Source organism: Perissodus microlepis, chromosome 2, assembly GCF_051167445.1.
Source record: "Perissodus microlepis isolate ML-2025 ecotype Zambia chromosome 2, ASM5116744v1, whole genome shotgun sequence".
Lineage (NCBI taxonomy): Eukaryota > Metazoa > Chordata > Actinopteri > Cichliformes > Cichlidae > Perissodus > Perissodus microlepis.
In genome coordinates this window covers 26,346,679-26,367,625 of record NC_140462.1, presented here as the reverse complement: position 1 = coordinate 26,367,625, position 20,947 = coordinate 26,346,679, and the positions used below count along the sequence as shown (strand labels likewise).

At 41.1% G+C, this 20,947-nt stretch overlaps 1 protein-coding gene across 2 annotated transcripts in view; it reads right to left on the bottom strand.

The window, feature by feature from the left end:
* The window catches only part of cplx1 (complexin 1), a 64,823-nt gene extending 44,519 nt beyond the window's left edge, over positions 1–20,304 (bottom strand). Inside the window, exons 1-2 of one of the 2 annotated variants that reach the window (XM_084953737.1) lie at positions 19,933–20,304; positions 19,044–19,162 (exon numbers count right to left, since the gene is read on the bottom strand). In XM_084953737.1, coding sequence (XP_084809863.1) covers positions 19,044–19,074 — 31 coding nt within the window. In that variant the 5' untranslated portion in view covers positions 19,075–19,162; positions 19,933–20,304. Of the gene's footprint in view, positions 1–19,043; positions 19,163–19,391; positions 19,576–19,932 lie in introns of those variants that run through there. The other variant, XM_084953744.1, reaches the window with a different exon arrangement.
* Positions 20,305–20,947: the final 643 nt, after the last annotated feature.

Below are 20,947 nucleotides of genomic sequence, written 5' to 3'. Positions count from 1 at the left end.
GCAGCTCAGCCTGCAGTAGATACAACTGACGGTCCTGTTTGTTTTCCATGAGAAATGTGTGTGTGCTCAGAGCGTGCATCCATATGTTTGTGGATACGTCGTGCAACGTAAAGGGGAAACACCACAAATCCCATGTTCCTCAGCAATGGAGCGGAGAGCAATGCCATGCCAAGATGACATATTGAAGGGGGCGGCCATTTTGGATGCTGGTCAGGAAGGTGTAGAGAAGGTCAGCTGTTGCTTTTTGCCTTCGCCAGAGAATTACACATTGTTCTCATTGGAAAGAGCTGCACAGTGTGCTGCAGCAGAGAGCCAAGTGGAAAATTAGTGATTATCTAAGTAGGGAAACGTCACAATAGATATTTTAGGCAACAGTGTTTCCTTTACATAATCAGCCACAGATTTTGCATTAAATTCAAAGAGTCTTCTTATCACAAGCTTTTTTAAAACACTGTAATCCATTAAAACAAAATTTTAAAAAAAAGATACTGTGTTCTTGCCTTCATAGTCTGCAGCTTTAAGCAGCCTGTAGCTATCAACACTTTAAAGATTCTCATTAAAACAGAAAACAATATTTATACATAATTATCATATATATCCCTGTTGTTTTGTGTATAGCTCTTTTTATTCCTATTTTTTTAATTTCTTTTTATTGTTATTATTTTGATAAAGAGTCACTGAAGGAAATTTTTATCTTCCCAGAATGACAAAGTATCTTAATCTTATTCTTATCTTACAAAACTTGATCCTCAATCACAAAACAGAAATTTTTCCAGAAGTAAAACTGGCAGTTTCTGCACTTCCAAGCGTTGGGATGCCACAAAATCCTTAAGCAACAGCCTTAAAAAGTATCTCCTTTGTTACAGATGTAGTACCTATTAGCTTGGGTAAATAGTTAATAATAGTACACTTTAATTTTATACTTCAGACTAGTTCTGGATGACTCGGCTGTCTTTGTGCTGTACTTTACAATAACAAGGTGTCCTTTATTCAAACATCTGATGGTCTTCCTCTCCACGGCGCCGATATTGTGTTTAAAGCCATTTGACCAACATCACACAACACGAAGCAGCCATTTTGACATGTTGTTGCAAGGATTAACACAGGTGCAGGTAATTAATAAATATGACCATTACATTTAGTTGAGCGTAGAGCTGCTGGTTTGGGAACTCGTGGTATCTTTCAGATAAAGATACGGGACAGGAAAGCCTGCTCATGTCTACTGGATAAACAGTATAAAATAAATGGACAGATAAACCGATACGCTTCCAGGGCCAGGGTATCTACTGACTTACTGGAACACACAGTAAACAGAATGAAACTATAATTAATGTTATAAATTACACCTGTGTTTACCCTGCTAAGACAGGGCAGAATGGCTGCTGTGAATGGGACCTATTCACTGAAGAGTTTCCTGCTATGAATAAGAGCCTTTTAGCGGCAGAACTGATTAACTACACTGTGTACATTTTTTTTCCTCTCTTTATATTCAAAATTTTCCCCAAAGTTATTGCAGAGGCGCTTCTTTATCTCCCCGAGTCCCCTGACTCAAACTAAAGCAGTGTTGCTTGATGTTAAATCGCCATTAAGTGGACGGTGGAGGCCAGCACAGTGTTCCATGCATAATGTAGGTGACAAACAGATGACTCGTGTCCTCACAATTCAACCACTGCCGAGGTAGCGAGTGAGCCCATCTGTGGTGTGCATATGAGCGGCTGTGATGTATGTTTCTGCAAACTGTTACATGCGAGTGTTTATTTCTGCATCTAGTGCCTTCATGCATGCCAATATGCACACATGAATCGGTCCCAGTTTGGCATGTTTGTGTTTGTAAGTGTTGTATATTTGTACTGTGTGTGTGGAAGTAACATGACTCCCATTTATAGGCAAATTTATTCATGAGCATATTTATTTTTTTGTGTATATGTTACTCTTGGTAGACATTCATATGTTTATGAGTGTATGTTTTAATGCCGTTGCCACTTGATGGATTGAACTGGCTTCACTACATCTGCAGGGGTTTTTATAAGGTTACAGAATGACTCAGCCACTTCTTGGCCACATGCATGAAAATTCACTTCACAACCCAACTTGTGCAAAGGAAAACAAACTGCAATATCTAACACTCCTGCAGCAGCCATTGATAACTTCTCACCCCTTGGTGAGTGCATGTGTCACAGTGGCAGGCGGTGTCTCTTTGCATCAGGATCCTACGGGTGGCACAGCGGGCCACAACACATCACTGATTCCTTCTGCCCTTGGTTCAGACAGCCCTGCCAGTGTGTGTGTGTGTTTGCCAAATGTACAGCTGCTGACCCCTGCAGAAAGTTCTAGATGCTGCTGGGCTTCTGACAGGATGTCCTGGCCAATTCTTCTCTCTGTGCACTGTGCAAAGCCTGAGATGCAAACTACGTGCTAATTTAAGAGCAGCCTTTTCCGATTTCCAGGGCTTCAAGTATTGCACTCACACTTAATGAACAAAGTGTCTGAGCCATGTTGAGCACTAGGTTATGGCAACAATGATACAGGTCCATCATTTAGCTGTAAAGGAACTCTGGTGTCTTATTTAAAGACAGTAGTTCTGCCATTTTTGGACAGTCAAGCTTAATGTTGTAATTCTGTGCATTATAACCTAATTAATTACATTTTTGTTGCTTACACTGAGTAAATGTAAAATGCAAAGGAAAATTAAAGATTGAGTGAGGGCAACATGGAAAAACAAAGCTCCCATGAACCGTGGTCTCCGTGGCCTCTTCCTGCTGTGCGATACTGCAGAATTTGGTATTGATCCAATACCAAATACAGAACCACTACTGACACTAGGTGGCGATCGTGGCTGAAGGTGACGATCGTGGCTCAAGAGTTGGCAGTTCGTCTTGTAATCGGAAGGTTGCCGGTTCAAGCCCAGGCTCCAACAGTCTTGGCCGTTGTGTCCTTGGCCAAGACACTTCACCCGTTGCCCACTACTGGTGGTGGTCAGAGGGACTGGTGGTGCCAGTGCCCAGCAGCCCCGCCTCTGTCAGTGCACCCCAGGGCAGCTGTGGCTACAATGTAGCTTGCCATCACCAGTGTGTGAATGGGTTGATGACTGAATGTAGTGTAGTGCTTTGGGGTCCATAGGGACCAAGTAAAGCGCTAAAGAAAGAATCTAAATTAACCCAACTAACCTTACGAGACTTAAAATGGAAAATTTTAAGGCTTTGGATAACTTGAATCTCTAAAAATGTATTAATAACACATTTCCTTACATTGCACTTTTACTTTCATTTTTACAGCCAGCCAGTATGTAACACTGGATATTTTATGGTCTTTATCCTACAATACTCTCTATAGATTGGAATTAACTAAATTGGAACTGCGACATAATTCATTTCTTTTGGTGCTTGCCATCATAACATTACATTTAAGTCTATCCTCGATATACAGCAAGCCTTTTACAGCCTTCTATAGCTGCATGGACAAAGCATTATAGTATATAAGATGCGTTCCATTATGTGTGTCTGGGGTGAGAGCAGCCCCAGCAGGAAGCCCCTTAGCTTCACTTTTACATTCGTGCACTGTACCACTGTGCAGAGCTGGGGAAAGTCATCCTGCTGCCAGGAAATCATACACGATTAGTTTTCGTCTGATTGAATGTCAGGAACGCTGACTGGTGATGCATAAAACCAATGAGCAGATTATGTTAAAGAAATTATAATTGACTTAGAATATATTTCTTAAGATTTATTGAATAAATTTAAAGGAACAAAAAGATAGGAGGCAAAGCTGAAGGTGGAAAAATTGAAGATTTTTGATGGGAGTGACCAGGATGGATGAATTAAAAATGAGTGCATCGGAAAAAGGAAGGCTGAGATGGTTTAGATAAAGGATGATCTCGAGCAAAAAGAAAAAAGGACTTTGCAGATGGGGTAAAAAGTTTTCTATCTTATTTATGTTTTGCAGTTTTGCAGTTACCAAGCATGTTTACTGTAGTTTTCAAACTTTTGCCACAAAACCACGTGTTAAAATTAAAGATGTTTGGAGTAAAATGGCACAATACCAACTGATCTTATAACTGACATTTCAGCTACACTAATCTTTGTTCACCATTTTAATTTCTGAGATATAAGAACAACAGGAGCAGTTTTTGGAACAGATGGAATTTTATATCCAAAATTATGAAAATACGATAATGTTTTCAAGTACAGGACTACTTCTCTGTCAAATCCAGCCTGCCATGGTGGTGTTACACTAAATATTTGACAATAATATCAAAAGTGTATGAAATGTCAGCAATCAGCCAACAAAAACGATATCATATACTACATGGTGGGCCATTTATATGGATACACCGTAATAACATGGGAATGATTGGTGATATTAAAGTCCTGTTTGTGGCACATTAGTATATGTGAGGGGGCAAACTCCTCAAGATGGGTGGTGACCATGGTGGCCAATTAGAAGTCGGCCATCTTGGATACAACTTTTGTTTTTTCAATAGGAAGAGGGCCATGTGACACATCAAACTTATTGGTAATGTCACAAGAAAAACAATGGTGTGCTTGGTTTCAACATAACTTTATTCTTTCATGAGTTATTTACAAGTTTCTGACCACTTATAAAATGTGTTCAATGTGCTGCCCATTGTGTTGGATTGTCAATGCAACCCTCTTCTCCCACTCTTCACACACTGATAGCAACGCTGCAGGAGAAATGCCAGCACAGGCATCCCGTATCCGTAGTTTCAGGTGCTGCACATCTCGTATCTTCACACCATAGACAATTGCCTTCAGATGACCCCAAAGATAAAAGTCTAAGGGGGTCAGATCGGGAGACCTTGGGGGCTATTCAACTGGCCCACGACGACCAATCCACTTTCCAGGAAATTGTTCATTTAAGAATGCTCGGACCTGGCACCCATAATGCGGTGGTGCACCATCTTGCTGGAAAAACTCAGGGAACATGCCAGCTTCAGTGCATAAAGAGGGAAACACATCATCATGTAGCAATTTCAAATATCCAGTGGCCTTGAGGTTTCCATTGATGAAGAATGGACCCACTATCGTTGTACCCCATATACCACACCAAACCATCACTTTTGTTGTTCCAACAGTCTTAGAGGGATCCATCCAATGTGGGTTAGTGTCAGACCAATAGCGGTGGTTTTGTTTGTTACCTTCACCATTCACATAAAAGTTTGCCTCATCACTTAACAAACTCTTCTGCGTGAACTGAGGGTCCAATTTTTGTTTTGCCCATTCTGCAGATTCTGTGTGCCGATCTGGGTCATCCTCGTTGAGATGCTGCAGTAGCTGGAGTTTGTAAGGGTGCCATTTGTGAGTAGCTAATATCCGCCGAAGGGATGTTCGACTAATGCCACTCTCCAGTGACATGCGGCGAGTGCTACGCTGTGGGCTCTTGCTGAATGAAGCTAGGACAGCCACTGATGTTTCTTCATTAGTGACAGGTTTCTTGCGTCCACATTTTGGCAAATCCAACACTGAACCAGTTTAACGAAACTTAGCAAGCAGTTTGCTGACTGTAGCATGGGAGATGGGTGGTCTTGTAGGGTGTCTTGCATTGAAATCTGCTGCAATGACCCGGTTACTGCGTTCACCAGATAGCAACACAATTTCGATCCTCTCCTCACGTGTTAACTTCTTCGACGTGTTAACCTCTTCAACATCTCAACAAAGTGAACAAAGAGAAACTTGTAAATAACTCATGAAAGAATAAAGTTACGTTGAAACCAAGCACACCATTGTTTTTCTTGTGACATTACCAATAAGTTTGATGTGTCACATGGCCCTCTTCCTATTGAAAAAAACAAAAGTTGTATCCAAGATGGCCGACTTCTAAATGGCCACCATGGTCACCACCCATCTTGAGGAGTTTGCCCCCTCACATATACTAATGTGCCACAAACAGGACTTTAATATCACCAACTATTCCCATGTTATTACGGTGTATCCATATAAATGGCCCACCCTGTACATTAAGCAGTGAAGCCGTTATGTACATGTACAGAAGCTGTCAAAAGTACAACATTAATATTTCTATACAGTTATATTTTACATTACATTTGAAAGCACTCGAGAGCCACAAACCTGTCCATAAAAAATAAGAGGTGAGTCAACTGCAGATGTTGGCACCGTTCCTACCAGATAATGCTGATATACTGTATAACACTGCACGCACAAACTCAATCACGTAGGAGCTCCATAACATTAATGCGTGCTATCCAGTCATCCCTCTCACTAGCATATAGTTAAGTGCCATGCCGGCTCGGCGTACACTATTAACTGCTTTCTAGGTCAAAGCGTGAATCAGTAATAAGCATCAGTGGCTCTCACACAGAACAGTGTCTCTCAGCTCTCTGGCGAGGCAGGTAGGAGTGTTTTGATTCCCTGAACTCCTCGCCAAGATCACACACACACACACGCACAAAAAAATATCCATTTGGAGTTGTAATTAGCACCGAGAAGCAAGAGAACTGTGGTGTTTGTATGTTTAGGTTCAGAAAGGCTCATTTGTCTGCACGGCTCACTGAGCGGAACTGCCACATGGTGAAACTGTGCGTGTTTTTGCTTATTTGTCATGCCGATGGCAGTCCTAGTAATGCCATTTGCATTATTTAGTAAATATGGATTCACTCAGTTAATTAGCGAGAGACATGGATTTGCTCACCTCTTCAAACAAGAAGGTGAAGGGCAATAATCAAACCAAGGATAAATGTATATTCAGCTGAGCACAAAGACTAAATGGATGCATCTATCAGTGAACTTTATTTCTGAGGCTGATGAGACATGTTAGAAAGAGAGCAGAAAGATTTTCACTAATTACGTGTGTGATAACATCACTGATCTACATGCAGATACACACAGTAAGTTGCTTATACACTGCTACAGTATTAATGTGGGGGAAATGAGTCTAAAAATCTAAAGAAAACCAGCACAAAAACACTTTTCTTATGTGATGCTTATTGATATTCCTGATCTGTAGATCATCTTCACCTCATTTAACCACATTTAAACAAGAATGTTTGTTTTGGTGTCCAGAATAGGTGTGCGTTTGTGCCTGTATTCTGCTTATTTCTTTCATGTCTTCACTCACAATAGAAGCCTAAGGGAATTTCCCTGCTGAAAGTGAAAAGTTTAGATTGACAGACGTGTTGGTCACATGGGGACTCCCTTTGCAGTTGATGGGCTGCCCACTCACGGCAAGTTGTTGCAGGGCAGAAAACCCCCACAGATTTCTGAATGTCAGTCTATTGTTGTTACTATATAAGGAATATAACTATATAACACTTTGCAAAGAGCATCTGGTAGGTTGTAGCTCCCGTAACCTGAGAAACTTGTGCTTTGATTCACACTAAAACCTTGTTTTTGTCTTTGCATCACTGAAAGCCTCTGATGTCAGATTTTCACAAACTTGTATTGACTTAAACACCAAGTCAACTGCTGCTTTTCTCTTTTAACACTTTTTGCCAATAAGTGGAGATTTTATTATGTATCACGATAAGCTGCTTTGGCTCAGATGTTTGTTTTTTGTTCACTTAAAGATAGTAATACAGTGCGAGAATATGGCATTTTCTCTGATTCGCGACTATTTGTGTGCCCCAGTTAGACTCAGAATTATTCAAGGTTAAGGGAAGATAATTTTCCTTTTTAAATGATAACAGTATCCTTGTGTGTATACACCTCAATTTGCTTCAAAACCTATGATAGATGATTTGTTAAAAAGAATGGCCAGTGCCCAAATCAGAATTTAATTCAGTTCAATTCAATTCAAGGACTTTATATTGTAAGGTAGACCCTACAATAATAAAAAGAAAACAGAGAAAACGCCAACAATCATACCACATGAGTAAGTGCTTTGGCCAACTTCCCCTGACAGATGACAGGAAAGGGCTGCTTACATTTCTGGTCCAGCTGCAGCTGTAACACTGGCTGGTAGCCTTTGTGATGTTTTTTAAGTGGTCATCTGAATTGTTAGTTAGTTGTGGTTTTGCCTACAGAAGAATGCGATTATTGTTCTTCTTCACTCACATAACTTGTGAGATAGTGACTCATCACAACAGACAGACATAAGTGCACACAAAGCTGACACAATAAATTCACTTTTTGTGTATCTGATGTCATTAAATCCCATGCCACGCCTGGACTTGTATCACGGCACACCAGTGTCGCTCTGCACACCATTTTGAAACCACTGGGCTGTAACTTGAGTTTCAGAAAATTCCCCCAGGTTAGTCCCTGTCACTTGCTCTGTGATCATCGCCCAGACAAAAACACAGTGTGACATGAAGGCCTTCAGGGTGACTTGCTGGACCATGATGACAAGTAAAACATCCATACATCAATCATCTTCAGGCAGGCATTTTTTTAAATTGGCTCTTTCAGTTCAGCCAGGTGGAGGGAAAAAAAATCATCTTTTGTGTGGACATTCTTCCTTTTTCATGGTGGTTTTGAAAGTGTTTCTTAAGTATAACTTTAGAGCCGAGTACACACATATGCAGTTAGCATCTAGCCTTTGTCTAACATCTGTCAGATCCTGATAGAAATATATTACATTTCATTTGAAGGTGGTAATGTATCCTTTTCGCCTTCTAGTATATTACATTTAAATCCCATTACACAATAATGTAGTTCAGAACCATGTTACTGTTGATGTTTTTAAGTTAGCTAATTTTGATGGAATCTGATTAAGATATATCAGAATTACTCAGTTTAAAATGTTTCCAGACACAATGAGCAATTTGGGATTTATTTTTCTCATGTAAAGATTGATCCACTGATCCATGCATTTTCTTCCAGTTATTCAATTCATCTTCAAGGGGATATGTAAAACAATAAATAAATAAAACATGCATTTATAAAGCCTGCCAGAATACAGCAGTTGGTCACATTGTGGTTCAAAGGAGCTGAATTGTGTATTCAGAAATGTGCACTCTTAAAAAAAAACGTCTCTGCACCACGCATGATAAAAACTGCTGCAGCGGAGGTGTCTAAAAATGGCAGATATCATTACCGCAGCTCAATTTATCAGCATTACATTGCCTTCCTTCTTGCCTCATTTCTTTGAATTCACTTAAAATTGGTTAATATCCACCATAAAACATTATTCTTTATATGCCAAGTCAGCTGAAAGCCATTTAAGTGTGAAGAAACTCATCTGAATTGTTCACGGAGACTGCACACTCGGGCACGGAGGTTTTACATGAAATCCAGCAGGAAGTGTGTCATGTTGAAATTACATGTTGTGTTATCTAAGCTTGTGGCTTAATAGTCAACTCTTCTAAATAAAATAAGTTATGTTTTAAAACGGATGATTTTTTTTTTCATTACAGGCCTGAGGGACCAAAATAGCTTGTTGCAATAACACGAGCATGCCGGCAGGACTTCAGCTGCTTTACGATCGCACTTCAGTTTCCTGTGCTGTTTTTCAATAGTTTAAATGAAAGAATAACTAAAAAAAAGAAAATTGTGCCTTTACAGTTTTAAAACTGACTCTCTATTACCAGTGCAAAGGCTGCTCTGTTTAAGGACAGTAAGAGGATGGAGGTCATGCCTGTAGCTCTAAGGCTCATTAGTGAGAGTGGACAGAGCGTGAGGATGAGTGGGGTGGAAGACGAAAGGCAGAACTCTATGAGGACAAGCAAAGAGTAAAAGCATGGAGTAGAGGGCACGGCAAAGCCATTAATTTACAAATGTAGGTTTGTTTGAGGATTCTTTGAGGGAAAGGAAATCCACATTAGTGCTAAGAAAAGTGTGATTTGAAAGCACAAAAGTAATTATGTGCAATACAGAAACTCATGGCGCTGTCTGAACGAGCAAACAGCATCAGCGGGTGAGTAAGGTCACCCGCTGATATATATCTTCATACAGACATATATGCTCCAGGGTTCTCCAGCTAATCCTAATTAATCCTTTAGGATAATTATGTTTTATCACCTATGTAATCGCACAGCCACAGTAACACTGTCACTATTAGTCATGACACTTCAAATTAATGCTTTTTTTTTTTTTGCACAACTCTATGTGGACTGTATTTTCACACAAACATGGCACCCACGTTAGCTTAACATACGCACTTTATGTGAGTATTTGAGCGACCAAATGTAGCGATGCTGTTATTTTCAGCAGTGGTTCAAAGCTTTTTATGTGTGACGACTACAGATGAGCTTATGACGAAACCGTCAGATTGGCTTATGTGTCCCTCCACTCGTCAGATGTTTAGTGCTTATACTGACTGTAATATTCCACATAGTCATAAAAGTTTAGCTTGGCCATAAAATAATTTGCACATTTTTCTCTTTTTCTCAGCAGGCCTGGTGAAGTCGCAGTAGAAGTAGTCAGTACAAATATACAGATGTGTTTATGAGTACCAAACATTACTTTTAGGTAAACCGCTGAGAATCAGAGGGATGCAATGAGATATGACATAACTATGATCAGTCGGAAATTCTGATAAACACTGAGACTCAGATGTTAAAAGCAAATAGAAAATTAGGATAGGTCTGTTTGTCTTCCAGTTTTTATGGAAACCCATTTGGAAATCACTAGATGCCTGAATGTTAGAATATTCTTCCTGTCCGTACCTGATACTGTGCGCTCTTGGTTCATGTCTCTGACCTTTGTTACCACAGCTGAACTACTCTTGAGGACTACCTTCAGTCCATACGCACTTGTACTCTGGACACTGAAAGCACAAGTCATATTCAGAAGTAGTCGCTATGTTTGACAGCAATTGTACACAAAATGTACACGTAAAATTCATTTTCTCTTTTAAATCACATACTGCTGGTAAATCACAAGTAACCTATGAGATAAGAAACGTGTCACAGAGAAGAGCTGGAGCTGAAAACTGACAGTATTGTGGGCGTTCTTTTACGTCCCTCGAATGTGTATATTGGTATTGGCATTCCCCCCAAATGCATGGCATAATAGCATTATATGCAACAGTGTTATCTAGTGTTATTATCTGTTGACACAGAAGTTTGTCTAGAGAATGTTTACATGTTTGCCAAGTGGATATGTGAAGCTGCAGGCTGCTGTATCTGCATTGTTGTGGTGCTGTTTGCCCTCCTGTGGTTTATAGCTGGGGGCACGAGGCCTGTCGCATCCCACTGATTATGACCCCAGAGTGCGTGCGTGTGTGTGCGTGTGCGTGTGTGTGTGTGTGTCTGTATGTATGATCCTCGGTTTGTTTATCATGTCACTAACTTTGAATGTGATGTTTTTCTCTTGGTTGTGTGTGTCCGTCTTCATGCATCTGTTGTTTGCCAGTTTCATGTTGTTTGTGCGTGTTTGTGTGTTTGTCATTTCTGTTGCAGTCTTACTTGGAAAGCCAAAAAAAACCCCCCCAGAACACACACACACACACACACACACACACACACACACACACACACACACACACACACACACACACACACCTACCTTATCATCTAATGCCAGCTAAAGCCAACTACTAAGGTCCACCCTAGTCTCTCTGTTTGTCACAGACTTTGTCACTCTCTCCCTCTAGCTCACTCCCTCTCTATCCCTCTGTCACCACGCACAAAAAACACACTAAGAAACACACACATGCACACACACCTACACACATATTCAGACAAACATATCCTTCTTTCCCCTGTGGCTGCCTGATTGAGGTTTCTTTGCCTCGCCCTTCAGATTTACTGTAATCGGTGAAGGAGGATGGCAGGAAAGAAATAGATGGAAAGTTAAATTGAAGGATGGGAGAGCAAAGAAGGGATAAAATGAGTGATGCAGTAAAATAAGAAAGGCTTAGGGAGCTGATCTGGGAGGGTGGGTGGAGGGGGTGATGTGGAAGTGAGAGAGGTAGTGACACGAGGTGGAGTAAAGGTTTGGTCTCAAAGAGGGATACAGTGATGCAACCAAAACCTTGGTTGGTTGCTAGTAGTGGTGAAATTGAGTACAGAGTACAGAAAACAGAGACTGTTTACCTTCAAAGTAAAAGTTGCACATTTTGAAGCATGTTGGTTGGAGAAATAAGCCACAACCTTTACTTTGGAGGTGAACGTTCTGTTCCAGTTTGTGTCAGTGATGGCGTAATACCACCCTGCACCACAAGATGGTACACTGAGTTAGCGTAACTTTAATTTAACCAGGCACATGAATACCTTTCAGTGGCAGCCGTGCAAAAACAAAAAATATCAAAAGTGAAACAGCAGCACACATCAAACAACATCAACACACTCAGAGGTAAAGCGCTGCCCCCTGGTGGTGAAAGGGTAATTACAAAATGTACCTTTAAGTATGATTTGAAACTTCCAATAAATACAAATTTTAAAAATCATAAAATTGTATAAATCATTTTTCTATGACCTTTTACCACGACTTCAGCTAATCAGATGATGCCATGGCAAAGAAGGAAAAAAAAAAACAGAAATCGGAGAATGATGAGCTTTGAAAGCTAGCAAGCCGCTAGTGAATGAAAAACTGAAAAAAGTCACCTTCAATAAAAAAGGATTGGGGGAACCATCCATCTCATCACATTTGAACAGCATCCATAGCTGCAAACTCAGTGGCTTATAGTTTCTCATATGAGGCTGACTGGTCCAAACTTCCTGCTGCAATGAGTTTCTCCACCACTTCTGTTGCCTTTCTACAAAGGTCAGACATTTTACATGCACTTATGTACACATGCATGTGCACCAGTCATTTTAACTTCCTTCAAAAAAAAAAGAAATCAGCTGCTATTGTCATTTCTGTGTTGAGGTCAGGCTGGAAGGCGAGAGAGAGAGAGAGACTCAGAGGCTGCTGAGGACAGAAAACAACTCCAATTAAAGAGAGATTACAGCTTCTGCCAGTCCACAGTGCAGCGTGACTTTACAACATCTGCCGTCAGCGGCTGATGATAAAACACCAAGTTTTAAAGATCAATTTGTCACTTTTCATCTCCTCCTACACCTCATTTACTTCCAAGGCTGAGGGCAGGAGGAGGCCAGAAGAGAAGGGGGGAGGAGGAAGGAGATGGAACTGCAGCCTTATTGCGAGAAAGAGGTGAGAGTGAGAGAGCTGACTTCTCTTTACGAGCACTTTTGATGATGTCATTTGGAATAAATCCTTCCCTCTGCCCCCTGGCATGGATTCCCGTTTTTGAGATAAGAGCTCTTCATGCACACATTGCTTTAACGGCAATGGAGATCAAATCAATTCCTCATTTGTCCTGATTTTTTTCTCCCTATGTGACACTAATGAGCTGTATCAAGCAGTTCTAAAACACAGATCCAGGAAGTTCAGGGTGGTATTTATCCCAATAAAATGTTTAGTCTGCATACAAGTTGTACATTGTAATATGTGTATAAGAAACCTTTTATTTTGTGTCATATTTCCACCACACATAACTGTTTGAAGCAGGAACCGTTTTGAAATATGTCCTTGGAGAAGTGAAGGTTAGAGAGCTAAACCTGATGTAAACAAAGCCAAACACACAGAAGGATTGCGTGCTTAGGAAGAAGGTCTCACTTTCATAACCTTCTTTCTCTTTTTCACTTCTTTCTCACGCTGTTTTTATTCTGGCTCGATAAAAGTTTGACTCTGGGTTCAGCTTTGTTCGGGATTACATGTTTTAATAATAATAATGATGAATTTGCTTCACCCACACTGGTACATGACGGCTAATGATAGGGTGATGTGATGTCAATCGAGCACAGACTGTACACACTCACACAGTCAAACTCTTCGTCACACTCATTGTGTCCTCACCCTTTTTACTGTTTCTCTGTAATTAGCATGACGCTGGACCTTCACTGTGAAAATACAAATCCATATGTTTAGTGTGTTTGTCACAAATCACGTGAGTTGCCAGATTGTCTGTGAAGCACAAATTAAGAATCTATTTTAGCAGATTTAATTTGGTTTTTGCAAACACTGTTTGTTCTGCTATACACATCTGACTGTGGTTACTCTCAGCATTAGTCTAAAATATTTTAATAAGCATAAAATCCCTCATATAAACACTTAAAACAACACTTAAAACAAATCCTGCAAAGTTAACAAAAGCAATTATTTTTGACACTTAAAAACTGATATGCACAATCTTGAATTTAGCCTAAGGAGGCCAAATGAAAGAAAGCACATGAATGACTATTAATCATTTCATAGCTGGATTAGCTGTCTTAGGTGAGTTTAAAATTATATATTTGTGAAAAGTGACTAGAAACAGCAGAAGGCAGTTAATTATGCTACCTTGATCTGTTCAATATAGACCACACCAGAAAGAGCCACTGTAGCACTATGGTGCACTTAGGTGGCATATTGACTAGTCAGAGGAATGAACTGTTACGCTACCACAGAAAGCTAACACCCAGCCACTGGGCATGGCAGGATTATTTAGTCATGTTCTCCGAGCTAGCTGACATACTAAGTTTCACCATCCAGTTAATAATCAAGAAATAAATGAATAATAAATGATTAAATTCACATTTGGGAAACTGATCTGACTAGTTTAGGGCAGTGGTCCCCAACCTTTTTTGCGCCACGGACCGGCTTGTGCCCGACAATATTTTCACGGACCGGCCTTTAAGGTGTCGCGGATAAATACAACAAAATAAAACTAGTACCGGTACCGAAAAAAAGAAGATGTATTCATAACACACGTGAAAAGACCCAGGAAAACCGAGTTAACGAAAAAAAAACGATAACAAAATAACGCTAAAAACCGATAAAAACCCTGAAAACCATACATTTCACACCCGAGTCTCACTCTCGCGGCCCGGTACCAAATGACTCACGGACCGGAACCGGTCCATGGCCCGGGGGTTGGGGACCGCTGGTTTAGGGTGTTGTGGAGCACCTCCCTCACTCTCTGACCTCAGTAAATATTTTCCGGATGATTTTAAGGACTCTGATGTTAGTTTCAGGTTATTTTGATTAAAGTGTGAAGTTCATTTTGTAAGTTTTAGTCAGTCTAACAGTCAGAATGGAGAATCATCCAGGGTAGTCGACAACTTCTGAATCACAAGTCTTTAACCGATCAGGGTGCAGTGTTCTTAAATTCACAGTCAGATTGTCACAGTCCTGGGTCGTATGACCCAGCGCCTTGTGTTTTCTTGTATTTTGATATTCATTGTTTATAGTTAATCCTTTTGGCATTAGGTCCTAGGTTCCTTAGTTGTAGTTATTATTCATTGTTTAGTAGATCTCCTTTGGGTCGTCTTCCCATGTGTTAAAGTTCCCATTGTTGTTTATTGTGTCTTATGTGTCATGTTTCTGGTCTGCCTAGTTAATGCTGTCATGCCTGTGTCTTGTCATGTTTTCCTGTTTTTTTTGAAAGTCCAGTTTTCATGTCATTGTGTTTTAGTTTACATTTCCTGTGCATCATTATGTTCATCCTAGTCAGCTGTTTCCTCATGTGTCTCCACTTCCCCTGATCACCTCATGTGTGTATTTAAGTCCTTTGTCATAGTTTTTCATAGTTATGCTTGGTGTTTCATAGTTTCGCCTTCTGTTTGCAAACCAGCTCCTTGCCTCCAGTGTCTGCTTTTGGGTCCGCTTTAACAAACACACCGGCGCTCCCCAGCATGACACAAATCCACCACTCCCTTGCCGTGTCCAGTTTCAAGCAACCAAGATGGTGAAGGTGAAAAAACACAGCTTAAGGCTTCATAACAGGACTTTACTCACCAGTGAGTGACATCACATCTTTTATACTCTCTATGGTAGCAGGGGACTTGGGTAGAAGTGGATATAGGTGCAACAGTGAGGATGTTTTGTGATAACTTCTACTGTTTTTGCCTCTCTGGGTGTCTCCTGCCTCACAGCTCAGTGTTGTACAGAGTTATATGTCAAAATACACCAAAATGGAGGATGAGGGGTTGAGGATGGAGTATGTAGTTACCACTGGTTAGCATCATTACTCTATCAGTACACACAAACTTTGATTGACAGAGTAAACACACAAACACAAACCAGCGTATTTGTTCTCACATCTTTTTCAAAGTCTTCTCTGCATGGATCCTTGACATGAAAACATTTTTGAGACCTCCTAATCTATGACTTGCATTTCAAAGGATGAAAGGGTCGCGGATGGCAGATGAGTACACCTTGCAAGGCGACCTTTCTCTTCAGCGTATGAAACAGACAGAGCACAGATCGGTGCCTAGATGGGAGCAGATGGAGTGTGAGTTTCTCCTAAGAGTGCGCAGAGAGAACGAGAAGTGAGATAATAGCTCACAGCTAATCCACTGCACACTAAAAACTCATTACTTCTTAAGAAGGAAACAAAAAACTTGCTCCCCGAGATGGAAAGAAATACTCTGCTTAAGGTGAAGACCTTGGCACAGCCTGCCTTATTTTCCTCATGTGTGCAGTTTCTTTTATGTGCGGTTCAGCAGATTTGACTCGTTTTTATTGACGGGGAGCTTTGTACCAGCCTGGCAGTGGGCACCTGCAGCTCCCAGGACACCCACTAACTTAACAGCCAAATGTTTGAACACATGATGAACACATTGCTACGGAACCTGTCAAAAACACAAAACAGGAAGCTTCGTAAGTACAAATAATAAATATTTTACATGTGTAGACTTTTCGATGTCATATTAATCATGAGTGCCATTGAATTATAAGTATTCTATGGGTTTTTCTTTGCCTGAATCATAACAATTTCTTAACAAATTTGTCTAGGATCGTATAGACTGGAACAAAAGTAGCTGTGTGTTTTACATCAGTGATGGTTGCTTTTACATCGCTGAAGAGAGAAGCAACAGCAAGTAGGAAGATCCCCAAAAAAGTTTCAGGTATTTGAGATTAAAAGAAATTTGCTGTTCAGAGGAGCGATTAAAGTATATTTTTTTAAAAGTCAATGTCATCTGTACTTGTCATTGTGCCTCTGATGATGATCGTTGCCAGAAGTGGGAGACAAAAGCTGTGCACTCAAGGTTTAAAAGAAGATTACGCACCCATTTCACCTTGCATTTCACTTGATTATTCAGTAAATGCTTCCAGATTGCTTTGATGCTACCCTGACTAGTAACAGGGAGCATTATGCTGCTCCTGTTTTTGCATGATGTAACTTGGGATGATTGGTTACAACAGCCTTTAGGGCACTACGTCAAACTGCAACCCAACTGTGATCTTCAGCTACCTCTAAGAAGATGTTAGCTAAGGATCTGGAGATCATAGCGGAAGAAGAATCAGGGAAAAGGTGGCAAGCAGGAGGTCCAGTAACAGTAATTTTCAAACTGGCTTTTAGTTTGTTTTTTTAGAGCTTCATGAAACAAAAGTCTGCGAGACAGACAATGAGCTGATCTTTTTGCTGTGGGAAAAGTAATATTAGCATGCTTGCTTTGTCTTACTGTAATACACTAGCATTGCATTTCACAGTTTCACTGCATTTGACCAGCGACTAGCTCTCCAAATCTTTTAACTTGTTAAAAACATGCATGTGTAGCTGTCCATATGGTGGGCAGTGGAGGGTTGCCAGGGTGGGATTTCCGAGTCTTACAGTGGGGTAAAAAAGAATCACAATTCAAACATGTGGGGGTATCCAGCTGTAAAACTGTATGGCCTTAAAAAGACATTTAACAAGAAATGAAATTCAATCCCCAAATTTAACATTTTAATAACAAATACCTGCTCGTCAAAGAATTGTGATGTTTAAAATAAATAAATGAAGCTAGATTTGTGCGTTTCACTTGATTACTCTGTAAATGATTAATTAGTAGTTTCCATCCAAATGTTTTTAATGTTCTATATAATGAATGCACTTATTTGGAGAGACCTCCTTGTAGAAAAGTGGAGTAGGCAGGTTTTTGTCTCCTATAGGAATGTAAAGGCTAAAGAGTGCATGGAAGAAGAAGAAGAAGAAGAAGCCATTGTAGCATAGTCATCATATTAATGAACCACTGACAAAAAATAAAATTAAATAAAAAAATGTCCAACTGGCAAAATGACAAGTTCACAAAATGACACCAGATACCAGAAGCATCATTTTAAATCCAGCATCCAGCTAAAATGTCACCATTCTGTTATATATTCATGAATAAAGACAATCAGAAAATACATTCCCCGCCATACATTATGTACTACATTACGTTTCAAAGAAATTTACTGTGATTCATATTAAAATATGTTGGATCCTCCCTCGATAAAATAATTCACATCGTCATCGAGTTTTACGATTTTTTTTTTTTTTTTTTTTTTTTTTTGCTTAACGTCGAAAACAGACACGCAGTTGGAGAGATTAACTGCTCTGATCACAAAGCGACCTCCGCAAACGCAGCTTACATGTGCTTGAAAAGTCAAACAGCCTCTTGGTACCTTTGCTGTTCAGGGGGAAGGTGGACCACTTTCATTCTTTGAACTGTCCGACGAATCATCACGAACCATCCGCTGCTTTGTGAAACCCATCTCCGTCATTTCACCTTCCACTGCACTGTCTGCACATTCATAACAAGTTCATACTCCTTCAAAATCCATTACTCTGTTTTAGTATTCACATGTTCAGGGAGTCACTGCAGCACAAGCCATTAGAAAATCACCCCCGTGCCTGCACGCGGGAATGAAATTATTTAAGATTAGATTGTGCCTTGATTATCTTTTCTCCCTCAGGTGGAAAATGTGCATTCAGCATCTCGTGATAAGGAGTCGCTGCAGAGTCCCGGTCAAAAGGCATCTCTGTGTTTTTGATGGGTAAGACTGAAAAACGATAAAAACGTTTTTAACTCGTCTTGGTGAAAAGTTTGAACTTCTTCGAACATAAAATGCCCCTTTGGCCGCACTGGTTTAATCCGCGTTAGAAATCATGAGCTCACTGAAGTATGCGCCACAGGGGTCAACTGCGCCACGCGCGCAAAGAGCCACGAACAGATGTGGAAGAAATGCGCAAAAAAACACCAAAGCGCAAAACAGGAAAGAAAAAGAGAGAAATTCTTGAGATGTGACAATCCAATAATGTTTGCGTGGAAAAGGAGGGTGTTGGATACAAAAAGAATCACTTTGGAGAGTAATTAAACCTCTACAAGAAGCAGAAACATCGGCGGACTCACACTCATCACATCCGTCGTTACAGCGGATAAAAAGGGAAGAACTTACCTCCCAGCGCTTGTTTCATAACGAAATTCATGACGATGGCTTTTAATTCCCTGCCTTCCTTATCCGAGCGATGTTACATTCAATAGTTGCGGAAGATGAGAAGTCCTTTGTTGCCAGATCTGCAAATTAAAACGACAAGCACGTTAAGCACGGAGACGTGTATTCAGTTAAGACTACAGTCGACGCTCTTTATACTACATTTGTTAAGCTGAAATATGAAACGGTGATTTCTGAAATGTTTGCAAGAGGTGCTTTTGCGTGTAAAACACATTTCTTCGATGCGCCAACTGAAGGGCACCGAGGTCAATGGTTCAACACAAAAGCGCCAAACATGTCACAACTACTGACCAGCTCACAAACTACTGCTCGCGGTTTATCTGCGAACGTTTTGCTTTAAAATATTTTCCAGGACAGCTGACGGTCGTTCAAACCGTGTGCGGCTGAGCTTTGCCTGCAGTCAGAGCACTTCTGAGAAAGTGCACCGTGAAAGACCCTCAGTCTGGCAGGACGGTCTGCTGTCACGCATGTGAATCCCGGACTAAACCACTCCTGTGTATTTTTCCTGATCATGTGGTAAAACTTTCCATCCTTCATTGGAGGGACGTGGACTCAGCCATCCCGCTTCAGCATTAGAAAAAAGAAAAAGCTACTCGCACGTTAATGAAGCAGGAATATCGAGCTATGTACGCATGTCTACAGCTGAAATTGCAGTTGGAACATATGTTCAAAATGACCCCCTTTTGATGCATGCATGTGCTGGGATTGTGTGAAAGGAGAGGCACACATGCACTTCCTAGTAGCTACGAGCCTGGTTTCAGCACCACGGCGAGTGGATAGCTCCCTAAACCGTTGGCTTGTGTTGAAGCAGCCGCATCAAGCGTCGATTTACCTCCGTCCGGCGCCTGAATGAAATTCTCCTGGCACACTCACACACCGAGCACGGATCGAGGAGCAGAGCTTCAGCTGCAGTACCCTCCGGAACGAACTTATCCTGCAGCAGGCAACAGCAGCACGGGCTAATCTAACTGCTCGTTCCTTGCATCTCCGTCTCCCGGGGCTGAAAAAAGGACGTCCTTGGTGCTTCCTCCTGCTTGCCGCTTCGTCTTCATGCACTCACTCACTCACTCACTCACACGTAGAGAGAAGGAGGAGGAGTGGAGGGGGTGGCGGTTTGCGGAGGGTGAAGCAGCTGCCGTTAACACTGTGATGGGAAGCAGCGAATGAATCACATGGAGGGATGGAGAGAGAAACGTCCCACTAACGTCCCCCTGACCGATAGAGAGAGATCAATTATTCAGCCCTGACGCTGGCTGGCTGCTCGGTCCTACAGCCCGCCCTCCCATCTCTGAAACGAGAAGGGGGACTCGGTGTGTGCTTAAAACGGTGGTGCAGAATATCAGCTATAGGCTGGGGGTGTTAAGAGACACAACATTTCTCGCTTCTTGGTTTGGAGGTGTCGTTTTGTTTGAGGTGACCCACATTTGGTTTGCATTCAGGTGTCCCCGTGTGTGTGTGTGGGGGGGGGGGGGGGGGGGAATCACATCATGTTCCAGATTTCTCGCTACCACTATGTCGGAATTCTCTGTATCCAACTGTTCGTTCCTTCCTTTTAAATTATATCCACTTCTCTCTTTAAACAGCGTCAGTGTCGTGCACAGACTCTGTAAGGGACACGGACCAAAGGGGGAGGAAGGCACCTCTGCTGTTTTACATTCATTCATGCTGTGGATCGCGGCGGGTGGGGGTGCTCCAGTATTTAAGGATATGCAAAAAAAAACAAAAGACAAAACAGAAACAGTTCCTTTATGTCCAAGAGAGTGGTGTGTGTCACTGTAATACTACCCTGCACACAAAGAGATTTTCTACTCTTACCTTTAATTTGACTTTGATTACATAAACACTAG